Source organism: Rhineura floridana, chromosome 1, assembly GCF_030035675.1.
Source record: "Rhineura floridana isolate rRhiFlo1 chromosome 1, rRhiFlo1.hap2, whole genome shotgun sequence".
NCBI lineage: Eukaryota > Metazoa > Chordata > Lepidosauria > Squamata > Rhineuridae > Rhineura > Rhineura floridana.
The window spans coordinates 204,791,561-204,806,475 of record NC_084480.1 but is presented as its reverse complement, the minus strand read 5'-3'; the positions used below and the strand labels follow the sequence as shown (position 1 = coordinate 204,806,475).

The 14,915-nt window shown below is 43.1% G+C and overlaps 1 protein-coding gene across 2 annotated transcripts; it reads right to left on the bottom strand.

The window, feature by feature from the left end:
• Nucleotides 1-140: 140 nt before the first annotated feature.
• Nucleotides 141-13,559, bottom strand: LOC133366922 (uncharacterized). 2 transcript variants are annotated; one of them, XR_009758493.1, is made up of 5 exons: nt 13,459-13,559; nt 7,477-7,623; nt 7,200-7,345; nt 5,236-5,472; nt 141-1,793 (listed from the first exon to the last, which is right to left on the bottom strand). XR_009758493.1 is itself a non-coding variant. In XM_061590476.1 (2 exons), exons 1-2 carry the CDS (start codon nt 5,351-5,353, stop codon nt 1,228-1,230), a joined length of 684 nt encoding a protein of 227 aa, XP_061446460.1. In that variant the 5' UTR covers nt 5,354-5,460; the 3' UTR covers nt 141-1,227. The 2 variants fall into 2 exon arrangements, 1 of the variants encoding a protein (XP_061446460.1); XM_061590476.1 differs by lacking the exons at nt 7,200-7,345; nt 7,477-7,623; nt 13,459-13,559 and having other exon boundaries at nt 5,236-5,460.
• Nucleotides 13,560-14,915: the final 1,356 nt, after the last annotated feature.

Sequence of the window (14,915 nt, the reverse complement as noted above, 5' to 3'; positions counted from 1 at the left end):
AACATCCTAATCAAATGCAATACAGCCAATTATTCTAATATTCACCTTTTCGGGCAGGTGAAGCTAAACCTAACCACGAGGGATTATACCCTCACCTTCTAAAGGCATCCATTCTCTTCATTACTTCACCCCAGAGTCAAGGACGTGGGTGAAATCCTCCCTCCTTGCTCTTGGAGCCATCTGTGTGGTTCCAACCTCCACACCATGGCCCCGCCGTACAGGCGTTCACCATGATGCGCAAGCTGGTCCCACAAGGACACAACCAAGATCGCCACCAGACACAAAGCCCTGATGGTTCCCTAGGGAGTGTCCCTTTTTCATGATGCCTTAACCGCCTAAATTTAACCCCCATCTACCTCACCTGCCCGAATTCTATGCCAGCCAAAGCAGACGCATCCCGACCCAACCGAGAAGCCAATTGAATTAAACCCGAGCAGTATGGAGTAGGCAAAACCAAAGGGATTCTGAAATCAGGATCCCCCCCAAAAAATTCCTACTTGGCCCCATTCAGGCAAACAGCAAAGCCCATGCTGACAAGGGAGGGAGGGTGGGTGCCGCAAGGCGAAAAAGGCAAGCGCGGGAAGGACGGAGCAGCCTTATATCTGCTGCCCTGCGCCCTTCCTAATTGGATGAGCGGTCTCACGTGGCTCCAACGCTTGATTCGAGAATGTTCCCAAGTCTTCTCATAATTATGGTGGAAGCAAATATGCCCCTAATCAGGAACGCCATTGCTCCCACACAAAGAAGACTCGTGACACAAGACTGGAATAATGTTATATTTATTAAAATATAACATCCTAATCAAATGCAATACAGCCAATTATTCTAATATTCACCTCTTCAGGCAGGTGAGGCTAAACCTAACCACGAGGGATTATGCCCTCACCTTCTAAAGGTATCCATTCTCTTCATTACTTCACCCCAGAGTCAAGGACGTGGGTGAAATCCTCCCTCCTTGCTCTTGGAGCCATCTGTGTGGTTCCAACCTCCACACCATGGCCCCGCCGTACAGGCGTTCACCATGATGCGCAAGCAGGTCCCACAAGGACACAACCAAGATCGCCACCAGACACAAAGCCCTGATGGTTCCCTAGGGAGTGTCCCTTTTTCATGATGCCTTAACCGCCTAAATTTAACCCCCATCTACCTCACCTGCCCGAATTCTATGCCACAAGAGGGGATCAGCTTAAGCTTGGTCCCCTCCACCCAAAGAAGATAACAAACCCTTTAATCCCCCCATAAGATCCTCCAAAAACAGGTCACAACCTTATCAGAAAGATGAACACTGTCATCGTGAAACAGATGTGGGGCATGGAACTTGATCCTATCATGATGAATAACTGCCCCACCAAGGGACAAAACTAAATCCCTGACCTTCCTATTAACCCATTTCCTGGATCTATCTAACTTATTGGGATACACTGCACCCCTCCATACCCTTCTAACAAGCATTTCAGACCATACAATTATAAGAGTGGGATATGAGCGGATAAGCCACGTGAGATCACGCGTAACCTTAAGCAGCAAATTCAACCCAGGACGCTGCACCAAATCATTTTCACCCAAATGAATTAACAATATGTGTGGCCTATCAGAAAAGGACATGATAAGGCACACAATAGGCAGCAACGCATCCCATAACATGCCCCTCCGGGCTTCCCACTGAACCGTAGCTGTGGCCGAAAGCTGCAGCTGTGTTCCAGGAACTGACGAGGATGCCCTTCGATGAGCCCAAAACAAAATTGAGTAGCCACACAAGACGATCCTTACTGGAATTGGAATGGTTGCCAAACCTATAGGAAACAAAAACACATTTCTAAATTAAAACCAGACATAAGACTTAAATGCATCGGAACGCCACCTGCCGATCGCCTGTATATCGCTTATACTCATGCCCATGAGGGCCGCGGCCGTAGCCAAACCAATCCTGAAAGAATGCAGCCCATAGACTCCAGCATCGCAACCACTGGCCAACAAGGCCCGCCGAACAACGGCCCAAAATTGAAATTGAGTCAGGGCAGTTCCATCTGCGTGTATGAACAAATAACGCTGGCCCGCTGGCCGAATGGATAAGCATTGATGCATTGCAGACACAGGGCACAATACTGGGACCTGACAACTTCGTAAAAGCACGATACTGCCACGGCCCTTTTGATCGGTCTTAGAGACCTGCAGGGAAAACCTCACTACATTAGCACCTAATGTGCAATCGCCAAAGCATAAGGCTCTATAAGTCACATCGCGCTTAGAAGGGGCCAATACTTCACTAGGGCGAAAAGCACCATAAAACATCGTCAGAGTTACTGCAGCGAACAGGTGTGACTCATACTGAGATGAGCATAAAGAATTAAATAATGCCAGGATCTGGAGGAGGACATCGGGCGTGATTGGCCTCCTCCGGTCAGCGGGCCTGGGAGCAGAACGCGACCAACCCTCAAGGACCTTTCTGACCCTAAAATCTACAGAATGATCCGGCAGCCCCCTTTGCCTTAGAAATAAAGGCTAGCGCCGAGAGTTGGCAGGCGATAGTAGAAACAGAATTATTGTGCCCTTTTAAATATATCATAAACTGCAATAAATGATCCACAGGAATAGGCCACTCAACGGCAGTTCCGAGCCAATGCGGAAAGTCTGGAACTTAGCAAATGAACGCTCATACGCATTTTGAGTACTGGGAGCAAGAGCAGCGGCAATCACAACCCCAGCTTCTAGTTGCCAAGGCTCCAAAGGAAAACTGGGATTGGTACCGGATCCAGAGCCGCTCCAGGTGCAAGCTCCCAAAAACGCGCCATCTGTAAGCGGGAAAGTGCATCAGCAACAGTATTCTGTATACCTGGAACATGTCTGGCCAGGAATAAAATATTAAATCGCAAGCATTGCAATACAAAAGCACACACCAAGCGCATCACACGAGGAGACTTAGATGTTTGGGCGTTAATAACGCTAACTGTAGATAAATTATCGCACCAGAAGCGCACTGTGCGATTTTGAAATGCCATTGGCCAGATATGAACAGCTACCACTATTGGAAAAAAATCCAAAAATGTCAAATCTGAAGTAATTCCACTGGCCTGCCAACTGTCAGGCCATCTGTCCGCGCACCACTGGGCTCTAAAGATTACTCCGAAACCAATGCCTCCAGCAGCATCGGAATGCACCTGCAATTCAGCTTCTAAGAGCAATTCCTCCCACCAAAAGGAAAGGCCATTGAAATCCTTCAGGAATTCAAGCCACGTGTGCAAATCCTCCCTCATCCCTGATGTAATCCTGATGAAATGAAAGCGAGAGCGAACTCCCTTCATGGCGTCACATAAACGCCTGAGGAACGCACGACCAGGGGAAATTACTTTGGAAGCAAAAACTAAATGGCCCACAAGTTCTTGCAACTGGGCCAATGTAATCTTCTTCAACCTCAGGACTGAACAAAGCAATTGACGCAGTACCAACAACTTCTCAAGTGGCAAACGTGAAGACTGATCCAACGTATCTAACTGGATCCCTAAGAAAATCAGGGAAGTAGTAGGGCCCTCGGTCTTTTCAGGAGCTAACGGAACTCCCAATTCATCAGCTAAAGTGGCAAAGGATTGCATCAAATGGAGGCAATGAGAAGACCCAGCAGGCCCTACAAATAAAAAAAAATCGGCAAGATAATGAGCAGAAGAGGATGATACTTTCATCCTCAATGCCCATTCAAGAAATGTGCTAAATGCTTCAAAAGCAGCACAAGAAACAGAACAACCCATAAGCATAGCTCTGTCTACGTAAAACTGGCCTTGAAATTTAAAACCAAGCAAATCAACATCCACTGGGTGTACAGGCAGGAGGCGAAAAGCGGATTTTATATCACACTTTGCCATTAAAGCGCCCCTTCCTGCCTTCCTGACTACTCTCACTGCCTCATCAAAAAAGGTATATCTGACAGAGGCATATATAGGGGAAATGCCATCATTGACAGAGGCTCCTTTCGGGAATGACAAATTATGAATCAGGAGATATTCACCAGCCTGCTTCTTAGGGATAATACCTAAAGGGGAAATCCTCAAATTTTCTAAAGGAGGAACACTGAAGGGGCCTGAGATACGATCAGCTAGTATCTCCTTATTAAGCTTGGCTAACACTACAGGCGCTAACTGTCCAAGAGAAGGCTGATTGACTAATGATGTAGCAATTCTAGGACCCTCAAAAGGGATACAAAAACCATTTGTAAAACCTTGAAGTATAAAACTAGCTGCCTGCCTATTGGGATAATGCTCCAACAGTTTTGCCAAAGTAGCCAGCTTGATTGGGCTACTGGCCTTGCGACGTACCGCCGCTATTGCCAGACCCGCGTTTTGGCTGTTGATGCTCCCCTGTACCTTGTCGAACAATACGTGCCCTCTGGCAGGAGGAACTAGAGTGATTGCCTCCACACAGTGCACAGACATGTCTAAATCTACAGGGACGTCTAGAGCAACGGCTGCTGCTATTAAATGTCCAGCAGACTTGGTGGGATTGAACCCAATGCCCGCCTGGGCAGGCGGAAGTCTGCGCACGTGACAATAAATGCCCACTATCTGCTCTATCTCCGATCGTAGGCCTGGCAGAGGTCATAGATCGTAGCCACAGACCAGCATGTTCAACGTCCCAACGAAGGGTGGGATCTAATGCTGCTCTTTGCCTGAAATTCTGATCATACCGCAACCAAGCGGTTCCAGAGAATTTACAAAAGGCACGATGCACAATATCCTGATACTTTATCATGGACAAAGCCCTAGACGGATAAGCCTGGGTCATAACACCCATATAGATCGTATAGGCGTTCAACCAATTAGGCCACACCCGATCAACCTTCCTTTTGATCGCCGCCTCACGCTCTTTAACTTCCTGACTATCTTTAAGCTTAGTCTCAGTTTCACAAAACAGGAGAGTAAAAAGATCGATATACTCTCCTCTCCAAATTTTCTCTTTCGTTCCTATCAGTAAATGATCACCTAATGGAAGGGAGGTATCACCTTGTGGATAAACTCCCTGTGGAAGGGGCAAGGAAGCAGGTGATTGAGAAGCGGAAACCAAAGGTGTCTGCCAAGAATTTACGGCAGCAGCAGGCCAAGGAAGCTGTGGATGTTGGGGTACCAACACCCCTCCCCTGAACACCAACGGGTGCGTAGCGTCTCTTAACAAGGGAGAACCAGCAGTTTGTCTCTCTGTGAAGGGCATTGGCTGTGTTGTGAGCTTGTGAATGCATAATAGGCTCACCTGTATAAGCATCAGGTGAGGCAACCACGTCCGGTGCTGCAAACACGGAAGCCCCTGGAGTACAAGCGGTAACGTCACGCGAGACAGGCAGCTGAACTTGCATAGGCTCAACAGCCATCGGAACAGGAGGCGTGACAGAAGAAATTTGGGCTGGAACAGTTGGCAAACATGCTGAAGGCGTATGAAGTGCTGGATCCGCTCTGGGTGCTGCAGCTTCAAGAACCCCTATCCTAGAAACTAAATCAGCAAGAATACGATTTTTAGGCACTTTAGAAGCCAACCATGCAGATTTCTTACCTGCCGGAGCGGTACTTATACCCGCATCAGCGTCAAGCGGCTGCCTGCATTCCTTTTCCAGTGCCTCCACCCTAGCTACCAATGCACAGATGGTCCCCAAATCCTCCTCTTCATCAGAAGACAGGTCCTGCTGGGGTGGCGGGCGCTTTGCAGTTTGCTTCACAACACACACCCCTTTTTTCTGCTGAACTTTTTTGGGTGGCATATTCGTAAAGACCAAATAACAACAATTATATAACTTACCAAAATGCAAGTGCAACCAAATTATGAATTTGTCAACTCTCTTTTTTTTTAACAGCGCACGTACAGTGCAATATTAACTATAATCAACCAATTAACTTAACTTATTATTATTACACTTATTAATTCTTATTTATTTATTTTTATTTTCATGAAAGCCTTATAATCTGCAATAAGGGAGGGGGGTGGGTGGAGGATTTAAGGAATAGGGAAGTGGGAGGGAGAGAAATATTGTGTGAAGGGGTATTTATTAAACTCAATAAAGTGAACAAACAACAACTTTTAAATGAATTTTAACTAACAATATACCTTAAGAATTAAATTAACATAAACTATAATTAAGAATTTATGTAAAATTATGCTATAAATATAATTAAATAACTATCCAACGAACCCACTGGATCAACACACCAATTTAAATCACGCCTCAAAATTGAAGGTGGGGGGGGAAATGAGGCGATAATATAACGTTAACGAAAACAAGAGCAGATTAAAAATAAGTACAAACAAACTACAGCAATAACCAGAATTGAAGAACTTAAGCCCTCTTAACTCAAACTTAAAGAAAATAACACTAAAGAGAACACAACCAAGAAGCAGAGAAGCCTGCTAGCCGCTCCGCCGCCGCGCGGCACAGTCGGCGGACGCCCGCTGCCCAGCTGATCGGCGGAGATCCGATATGAGCAACAAAGTGGCTTAAGAAAGAACGAAACAAGGGGCAAACGAATCGCTATTGAGGAGAATAATAAGAACAAAACCCAAACCGCCAACAGAGCGAGAGGGAACGAAGATTAAACGCTGCTGCCGCAAGGCAAAAAAGGCAAGCGCGGGAAGGACGGAGCAGCCTTATATCTGCTGCCCTGCGCCCTTCCTAATTGGATGAGCGGTCTCACGTGGCTCCAACGCTTGATTCGAGAATGTTCCCAAGTCTTCTCATAATTATGGTGGAAGCAAATACGCCCCTACTCAGGAACGCCATTCTTAATGCTTACAAATTTGAAGAGCATACAGATTTTTCTTTTCATTTATTGAGGAGGCAAAAAATTATGTGTTTCTGTGACCAATGTAACATGCTCGACCAACGTAAGTTTTATTGTTCTAGGTTCATCTGATTTTGTTCTTTACATAAAATTTATTCTCGGTTTACCAAATGAGAAAGCAGAACTATCAATACAATAAAGCGTCATTAACCTATTGTCCATTCTCTTGGAGAAGTCTATAACTGAAAATTAGAAAAAAAATAGAGAAATTCTGAGTCATATTGCATGCCATGATTCTGGTTGTTTTACTCATGTGTAAAATGCCATTTTGAAAAACTGTTGCCAGAGAATGAAACTTTGGGAAATCATCTTTAAAATGATATGGAGCATGTTAACTATATATGAAAATGAAAATAGGCCTGTAGGTTGACATTTTCATGGAATTACCTGCCTCCTGAAAGCCAGAAGAGATGTAGCTTGGCGGAGGGACCCATTGAATTCAGTGTCTCTCCTTAGTTTCAGAACACTTGTTTTTTCTGGTGAAGGACGTTGTAGAACAGGTAATCATTAGAGTAATAGTTCCCTCTGGTGGCCTGGAAATAAGGAGCAACTTTGACTGATGGCAGTAGATTATATACCCATTTACGGTACAATCCAGATACTCAGTGTGTTTTCGGTTCTCACAGTGCAGTAGACCACCCACAGGGGTCAGAATTAGAATTACCTGGATAAAGACAATGTCCTTGTTTCCATACAGCTTGTTGGCAAAACTCAGTACATAGTTGGTGCTGGGCTCATTAAGAGCTGCAAGGATTTTGCTGAAAACTGTATGAACTGCTTCAGGCTTTTCAAACTCATAATCAGGAACATCCTAATGATAAAAAGAAGGTAAAATGTAATGACACTGGCTTTGTGGAACCCTATTCCCTGAGTCATAACAAGCTGTTTCCTTTGCTTTCTGTAGAGCCAGCGCCAGGCGTGACTGAGCCCTTGGGCGCCAGTCTGCCCCAGGCCCCCTGCTCCCAGCCCCCCCTACAGACCATGTGGGACCGCTCCACCTACCTCTTCTCTCTTTCTGTGAATGACCTGGGCACACAGGTCACTGTCATCAACCAAGATGGCAGTGGAGGCTTCTCTAAGGGGCTGATACCCCCCCCGCCATCTTCATTGATGGCACGCATGTGTGCTACGCTGCATGTGTGCACATGCCTGCCACCAGTCAAGGTGGTGGTAGGGGCACCAGCCCCTTAGAGAAGCCTCTGCTGCTATCTTGGTTGATGGCACCTGTGTGCGCAGCACGCAGGGCATTATTATCAGTGCTTGGCTAACCCCACTTTGGTTCATGTGGAATCAAGGGGGTGCAAGGCCCTGGAGCATTGTGGACTATAATTCCCACCCCACACCCCTTGTTGTTTTACTCGTTATGCATTCCTGAGGTGCTGTGAAAAGGACAGCAAGGACATCCTGTAAGCAACAAAAATAACCAAGAGAAACTGAAATACATGTTACCTTCTTCCTTGGCAGGCTTCTCTCAAGCTCAGCAGACAATCTCATTGTTTAATGCCAGCATTAGAAAGTAGCCTGAATTTCTCAGTGTCAGCTAGAGAAACACACACACACACACACGAAATCACCTCATACCCGGACCCCTCCTTTTTCATGGGAGTTGGAAGAGAAAAAGTGTCTTTTAAGAAGCAGTGCTTGAGACCTAGGAGGGGGGTGATGGTGATCTGAACTCCAACATGGGTAACTATGCTCTCTAGGAACAACATGGGACTGCGGGCACAACCAGGCAGGGAGTCTGTGTCCCGGCACAAGCCTTGAGGCAGATTCCTTCCTGCTTTTTGCCAGAGCTCCTTCACATCGCTTCAGCTGCATTCCACTGCCCACTTCTAGGCCTAGGATAGGTAATCTCCAGAGCTTGGAAATAAATAGTTACAAGTAACGAATTAGTTGTAATTCATTACTTTTTTTGAGTAATGAGTGGGTAATTCCTTTACATTTTGATTGTAATAGAACTAGGAGTAATTTTACTACTTTTGTGGAGTAATTGTAATGTTTCCAGAATTACTTTTGGGCATTACTTGGGGGGGAGCAGGGGAAGTCTTCTGCTTCTCTGATTTGTGGATGAAAATCATGTGCCTCAAATTGGGCTTCTGTGCAGTGTCGCTCTTTCCTCATGCTCTGTGGATGGGCAGGAGGTGACGAGGGAGGAGGCGGAGAGTGAGACAGGGTGGAATGGAGAAAACAATTATTTTAAAAAACAGATAGTGGTGGTGAAGAATGGAGTGGAGGGAAAAAGGATCCGGAGGTCAAGAACATGGATAAAGGAGGAGAAGGAGGCAGCAGCAGAATGGAGATAAAGAACTGTGGAGGTGAAAGATGACTGTGTGTGTGGTGTGTGTGTGTGTGTGTGTTTGCACTTGGCACACAAAGTGGCCTCTACCACCCTCTCTGGCTACTGTGCTACATTTGCAGTATTTTAACTTTTTTGCATCTCAGGGGAAAATGTTTGCTTGAGTGAGTGTCCCTTAGTTGGTGGCTGGGCAGGGTCCAGGAGGTGGTTAAGTGAGAGAGATTACACTGGCTGGCTGAGTGGGGGGGGTTGCACTTGGTTTGACGTGCAAAGATCTGAGTAGTGGCCTCAGCCTCCCTCCCCACCACCCTTACCAGCAGAGAGACCACCGTTGCTATCTTATGAATAAAAGTAATTATTCTACTACCTCTGTATGTATTTGTTTATCTTTAATGTTGTTTTAGGCTACTCAGTTGTGCAGCAGCCAAAGCCAGCACCTTGTGGGCTTTTTAAAAAAGTAACTGAAATGTAATTGTAGTGATTACTTTGGAGGAAAAGTAAAGTAATCAGTTACTTTCAGAGCAATTGTAATTGTAACGGTAATTACTACTTTTTTGGGCCATGTAACTGTAACTGATGTTGTTTTCTGTTGGGGTGTGTGTGTGTTATGTGCCTTCAAGTTAATTATGACTTATGGTTACCCTGTGAATCAGCGACCTCCAATAGCATTTGTTATAAACCACCTTGTTCAGATCTTGGAAGTTCAGATCTGTGGCTTCCTTTATGGAATCTATCCATCTCTTGTTTGGTTTTCCTCTTTTTCTACTCCCTTCTGTTTTTCCCAGCATTGTTGTCTTTTATAGTGAATTGACATGATTCTTGTTATGTGTCCAAAGTACAATAACCTCAGTTTCATCATTTTAGCTTCTAGTGATAGTTTTGGATTAGTTCGTTCTAACACCCAATTATTTGTCTTTTTTGCGGTCCAAAAAATGAAAGATTTTAAGAACTGTATAGTATGTTATTAGATTGTGTAATGTTAGCTTGAAATATAAAGGATTTTAGTACAATACATGTAGAATTTGTGCCTTCAGGTATTGGCAGCTATATTTGCTATTCACCTTATTTTTACCATGAAGATATTTTTGCAAATTTGAATGAATTTAAATAAAAATTTATAATTAAAAACTAGGTAGTATAGGCTTGTTAATTATACAGCCATGAGAGTGGCTGTATACTATAGCCAGCATGGGTTTTTTACATTCTGCCATGTTAAATTAAAAATATGCCCCATGCCATTCTGCTGCTTCCCATAAGCTCGTTTTTTAAAAACATTCTTACAAAATTTATAGTCCTAAACTCAAAAACACTTGCTTAAGAACTCTCTAAGTTTTCATGGTGATATCCAAAACATTCGGAGAGAATTCAGACTTTAAAGTCTGAAACACAAGTGAAAGAATCCAGACCCCTGTTGGACTTTTTTCTGTCAGTGGTCTCATAATTTGTTGAAATTAATTAAACATCAGTTATGCACAGAGAGTACTTGTAATCCTATTACTGACCTTGCCCCATACTCTGACCTTCATCTTCTACAGTCTAAAAGTTAAGAAAATGCATGGCTGATTTTTAATTAATTTAAGGAAATTAACATTGGAGTCTATGATAGTGCAGGCATACTCAATAAGAACCAATTGTCAGTGTTCTAAAAGCCAGACTACCAGCTGTTTGGCTTGGCTAATCAGGGTGCTGAACCCATGCCAGACATTTATTCCACTTTTAACAGTCATAGCTTTCCCCAAAGAATCCTGGCAACTGGAGTTTGTGAAGGGTGATGATAGTTGTTAGGAGACTCCTATTCTCCTGACAGAGCTCTAGCGGCCAGAATGGTTTAACAGTCATCCTCTCTTTCCAGAGAATTGTGGTGATTATAGCTCTGTGAGGGGAATAGGATTGTTTGGGGGAAGCCATGACTGTTTAAAGTGGAATAAATGTTTGGTGTGGATGTGGCCAGAGACAGCTTTGGTTTAAATTTGAATGGGAGACTACATGTGTTTCCTGTAGAAGCAACAGGTGGGGAAAAATAATGATACTGTTACCAATGTTTTCATTTTGGTTAGGAAAGGGGCTTTCCCTCTGCCCAGTGCCCACCCACCCAATCTCCTCCTCTTCCTCCCTCTCCCTACTCCTCCCCCTCCTTCTTCCTCCCCTCTGCCCTTCCCCCAGGTCAGTTTCACATATTCCATGCATGATTGCAATAAACCCAACAAACCCATTAAACTCAATAAGCAAGGAAATGCTTAAAAAGCATGCAATAAGCATGCAAACCTGCCCACCCCTTCCCCTCCCCCTCCCTCCTTTCATCTCCCTCCCCCTCTCCTCCTCATCCAACCCTCCCCCTTCTCCTTCTCCCCTGTGGTCAGTTTCACATATCCTAAGCATGATTGCATTGGAGTAAATCCCATTGAACTCAATAAGCATACAAATGATCAAACCTGCCCTACCCACTTTCTCCTCCTCCTCCCTTTCTCCTCCCCTCCCCCTTTCTCCTCTCCTCCCCCTTTCTCCTCCCCTCCCCCATAGTCTGTTTCACCTATCCTAAGCATGATCTCACAGGACTAATGCCACTAAAAATAAGCATGCAAATGATCAATCCATTCTCAGCAAACTTGCACAGGATCTCATTTCTTACCTCCCGGATTAGAAAGCAGAGAAATTCACTAATAGACCAAAAACCCTTGCAGTTTAAGAATGTACCTATAGCCAACAGATATTTTTTACCAAACTTTTAAAAGCAGGGAAATTGGACAGCTATAGTGAATACACCAGGGGAGTAGGAGAGTTGACCTCCTCTCTGAGATATTGTACTGCCCTACAAACCTGTAAAAATGCAAACACAATTTCGGTTCATCTTTCACAGTACAACCCACTTCCTGTGTAGCTTTGAAGAATTTGGTAGCATGTGCCTCTGAGCATATGGTGAGTGGTGGCAACATCTGCAATCAGAACTGCATCTCCAAAGATGGAGAATTACATTTTTGTATGTTTGTTGATGTTTTTCTTACTTTGCTTCTTTCCTGTGTTACTGTTGTTTCTACAAAGAATCTAACCTAGAAAATTATATTTCACTCATTATTTATCCTAGAAATCTTTGTCAAATGTATTTTTATTAATTTCAAAGCCTTTTTATTGGTCGATGTCATATGATGGTGAAGATAGCCCTTTGCGTTTCAAATGGTGGTTATATTCTTTTTCTATTTTGGGTGCATTAACAGTTGAATCTAAAACTGCTGCTTTCATGTAAAATCAGACTGATTACAATATGTTACTGTTTAAGCAATACATCTAGCTGTTGGGAAAAACAAACTTGGCCTGCCCAAGATGCATGTGATAGCCTGATATGCTTAAACCACTCCACTTAAGGAATAGTGGGCACTGTTTTATCATGTGCAAACTGAGACACTCCTCATGTCCATTGGAGACTATTCTGCAGAATAGTCAGTGCCATTATTCCACAATTGTTTTTAGAGTTTTTTAGTATAAATTATGCAGTGTTGCTGTACTTCACATAATCAGAAACAGAAGCAAAAGAAAACAATTTACCATAGGAAACCACTAAAAAGCAAATCAAATCAAACATTTAAAGTGAGTATCTGAACTACATCAACTGCCTTAATATTGTTGCTTCATCCATGCTAAAACAAGATCAGCACAGCACAGCACATTTGTTTCTGATATTTGGGCTAATTGGTGTTGTTGCCACCACCACCATATGCTCAGAGGCACACGTTGCCAAATTCTTCCAAGCTATACAGGAAGTGGATAGGACTGTGAAAGACCAACCTAAATTGTGTTTGCATTTTGAAAATGTGTATGGTAGTACAATACCTCAGAGAGGAGGTCAGAGCTCCTGCTCCCCTGGTGCATTCACTATAGCTGCCCAATTTCCCTGCTTTTTAAAGTTTGATAGAAATATCTGTTGGCTATAGGTACGTTCTTAAACCGCAAGAGGGTTTTTTTTTGCTTATTAGTGAATAACTTTTCTTGCAAGAAATAAAACCTACATCCTAATATTAAGCAGATATGCTTTCTTGGAAATCCTATTGCACCTAAGTGATGCTCACTTGAAAATAAACATTTATCACATTTGAATGCCTCCAAGGAGCTCAGCACAGTATTCATGGGAGCTATCCAATTTTATGGCCACATCAACCCTGTGTGGTAGGTTAGACTGAGAGACAGTGAGTGATCCTAAGTCCCATGACATTCACAGCTGACCATTTTTAACTTTTGCCCTTCTACTGCTCACCGGATCTTACCATAAGTTATATTAAATAATTTAGAATACTTACAGATAACCCCTGAACATCAAAGAATTAATCTAGATCAAATTCCCAATACTTTATAACTTACTCTTTCAGAACAAGGTGATGGCTCTGGCTCAGGATGAGGACATGGATGATGAATGTTTTGCCTGCTGTCACAAGGTTTAGGAATTGCCAATTCAGGATGGGGTCTTGGTTTGGGGCAGGTATTGGCTTTTTCTGGTGCCTGCAATGAAATTATAAAACGTCTGCATCCATTGGTACTTCAATCCCAGGCAGTTTAAAGGAAAGGAATAAATCTCTTCTGCATATAGAAACATTTGGCCTTAAAAACATCAGATAAATGTGGTTCTGACATTGCACTGATGCTACAGGGGAGATGCAAATATCTGCATGCTCTAATGCCTAAGTAACTGAAAGAGGGGAACATCTGGATATTTTTCTGGGAATGCATTTGTGAAAATGACATTTATACTTTCATACTAAGATTTGATTGAATGTTCAAGGCCCCTCTTCTTCCTTTAAATATGTTTCTCCCCAGCTGGCATAGAGTTTGATGTTGTGGTAACAGGAAACAACACTAATATGCAAGTTGGACTGGGGGGTGGGGATACTCCAATGCTTTATTCAAAATTCTCATACATACCTTTGAAGTTCTTAATCTGGTTGCTGAATGTCCAAGGCTTTTGGCTGCCTCCAAATATCTTCTGTTCCTGGGTCTGACATACTCTTTCACTTCATCCAAGTGCAGGACCTTGAATAAAATTGTAACATTGCTTCAGTTGCACAGGGAATATAACAGCAGAACTTATTAATTTGATATATATGTTTGGATAGATTTATATGACTTTGACATCACAAAGTGACTTTGCAATCAAGCACAAAGCACACATCTTCATGCATCCCACTCTTGGGAATGTTTAGGACGTGATATCTGAATTATGCCAAATTAATTATCCAATCACACGTTGAACATCAGGCAATCTAAATATTTACCTTGAGTTAATAGCAACAAATCACTTAAAGTTTGTGAAATGAGGGGAAGTGACATTTTCTACAGGTATATATATTGGTTATGAGGCACTTCAATATTACTAAGTCTCAGCACATTTATGGGATTTTGTACACAGACTTGGTTCTAGGCATGTACATTCCAAGATACCTTTGTTCAAGACGTTATTTTTAGGATTGTAATAATAAAGTAAATGTTCAAATTAAAATTAATTAAACAGCTTCAGAACAAATGGAGAAGCCCAGATATTTTTGGAATAAAATGCACATGGATTACAAATAGCAGTAGTGAAAGTCCAGATGTTCCATGGCCCTAACACTACAAAAGTTTGAACAGGAACAGTACATATAAAGATCTCTCAAAAGAGATGAGAGCTCTATAAATTTATTTTTATTTATTTGTTTGTTAAATTTTTATACCGCCCCACTAGCATAGCTCTCTGGGCGGTGTACAACAGAAAGTATATACAATAAAATCACATAAATCAGTACAAAAACATATATATAAAAATCCACAAATCTAAAACCAAATTG

Bases quoted from the DNA above. Each gene is read 5' to 3' on its own strand.
- LOC133366922 (XM_061590476.1), bottom strand. From the start codon at position 5,353: ATGGCTGTTGAGCCTATGCAAGTTCAGCTGCCTGTCTCGCGTGACGTT. The intron at 1,794-5,235 runs GTGAGCCTATTA...TGTTTCCTATAG, and splicing joins CTCACCTGATGCTTATACAG to GTTTGGCAACCATTCCAATT.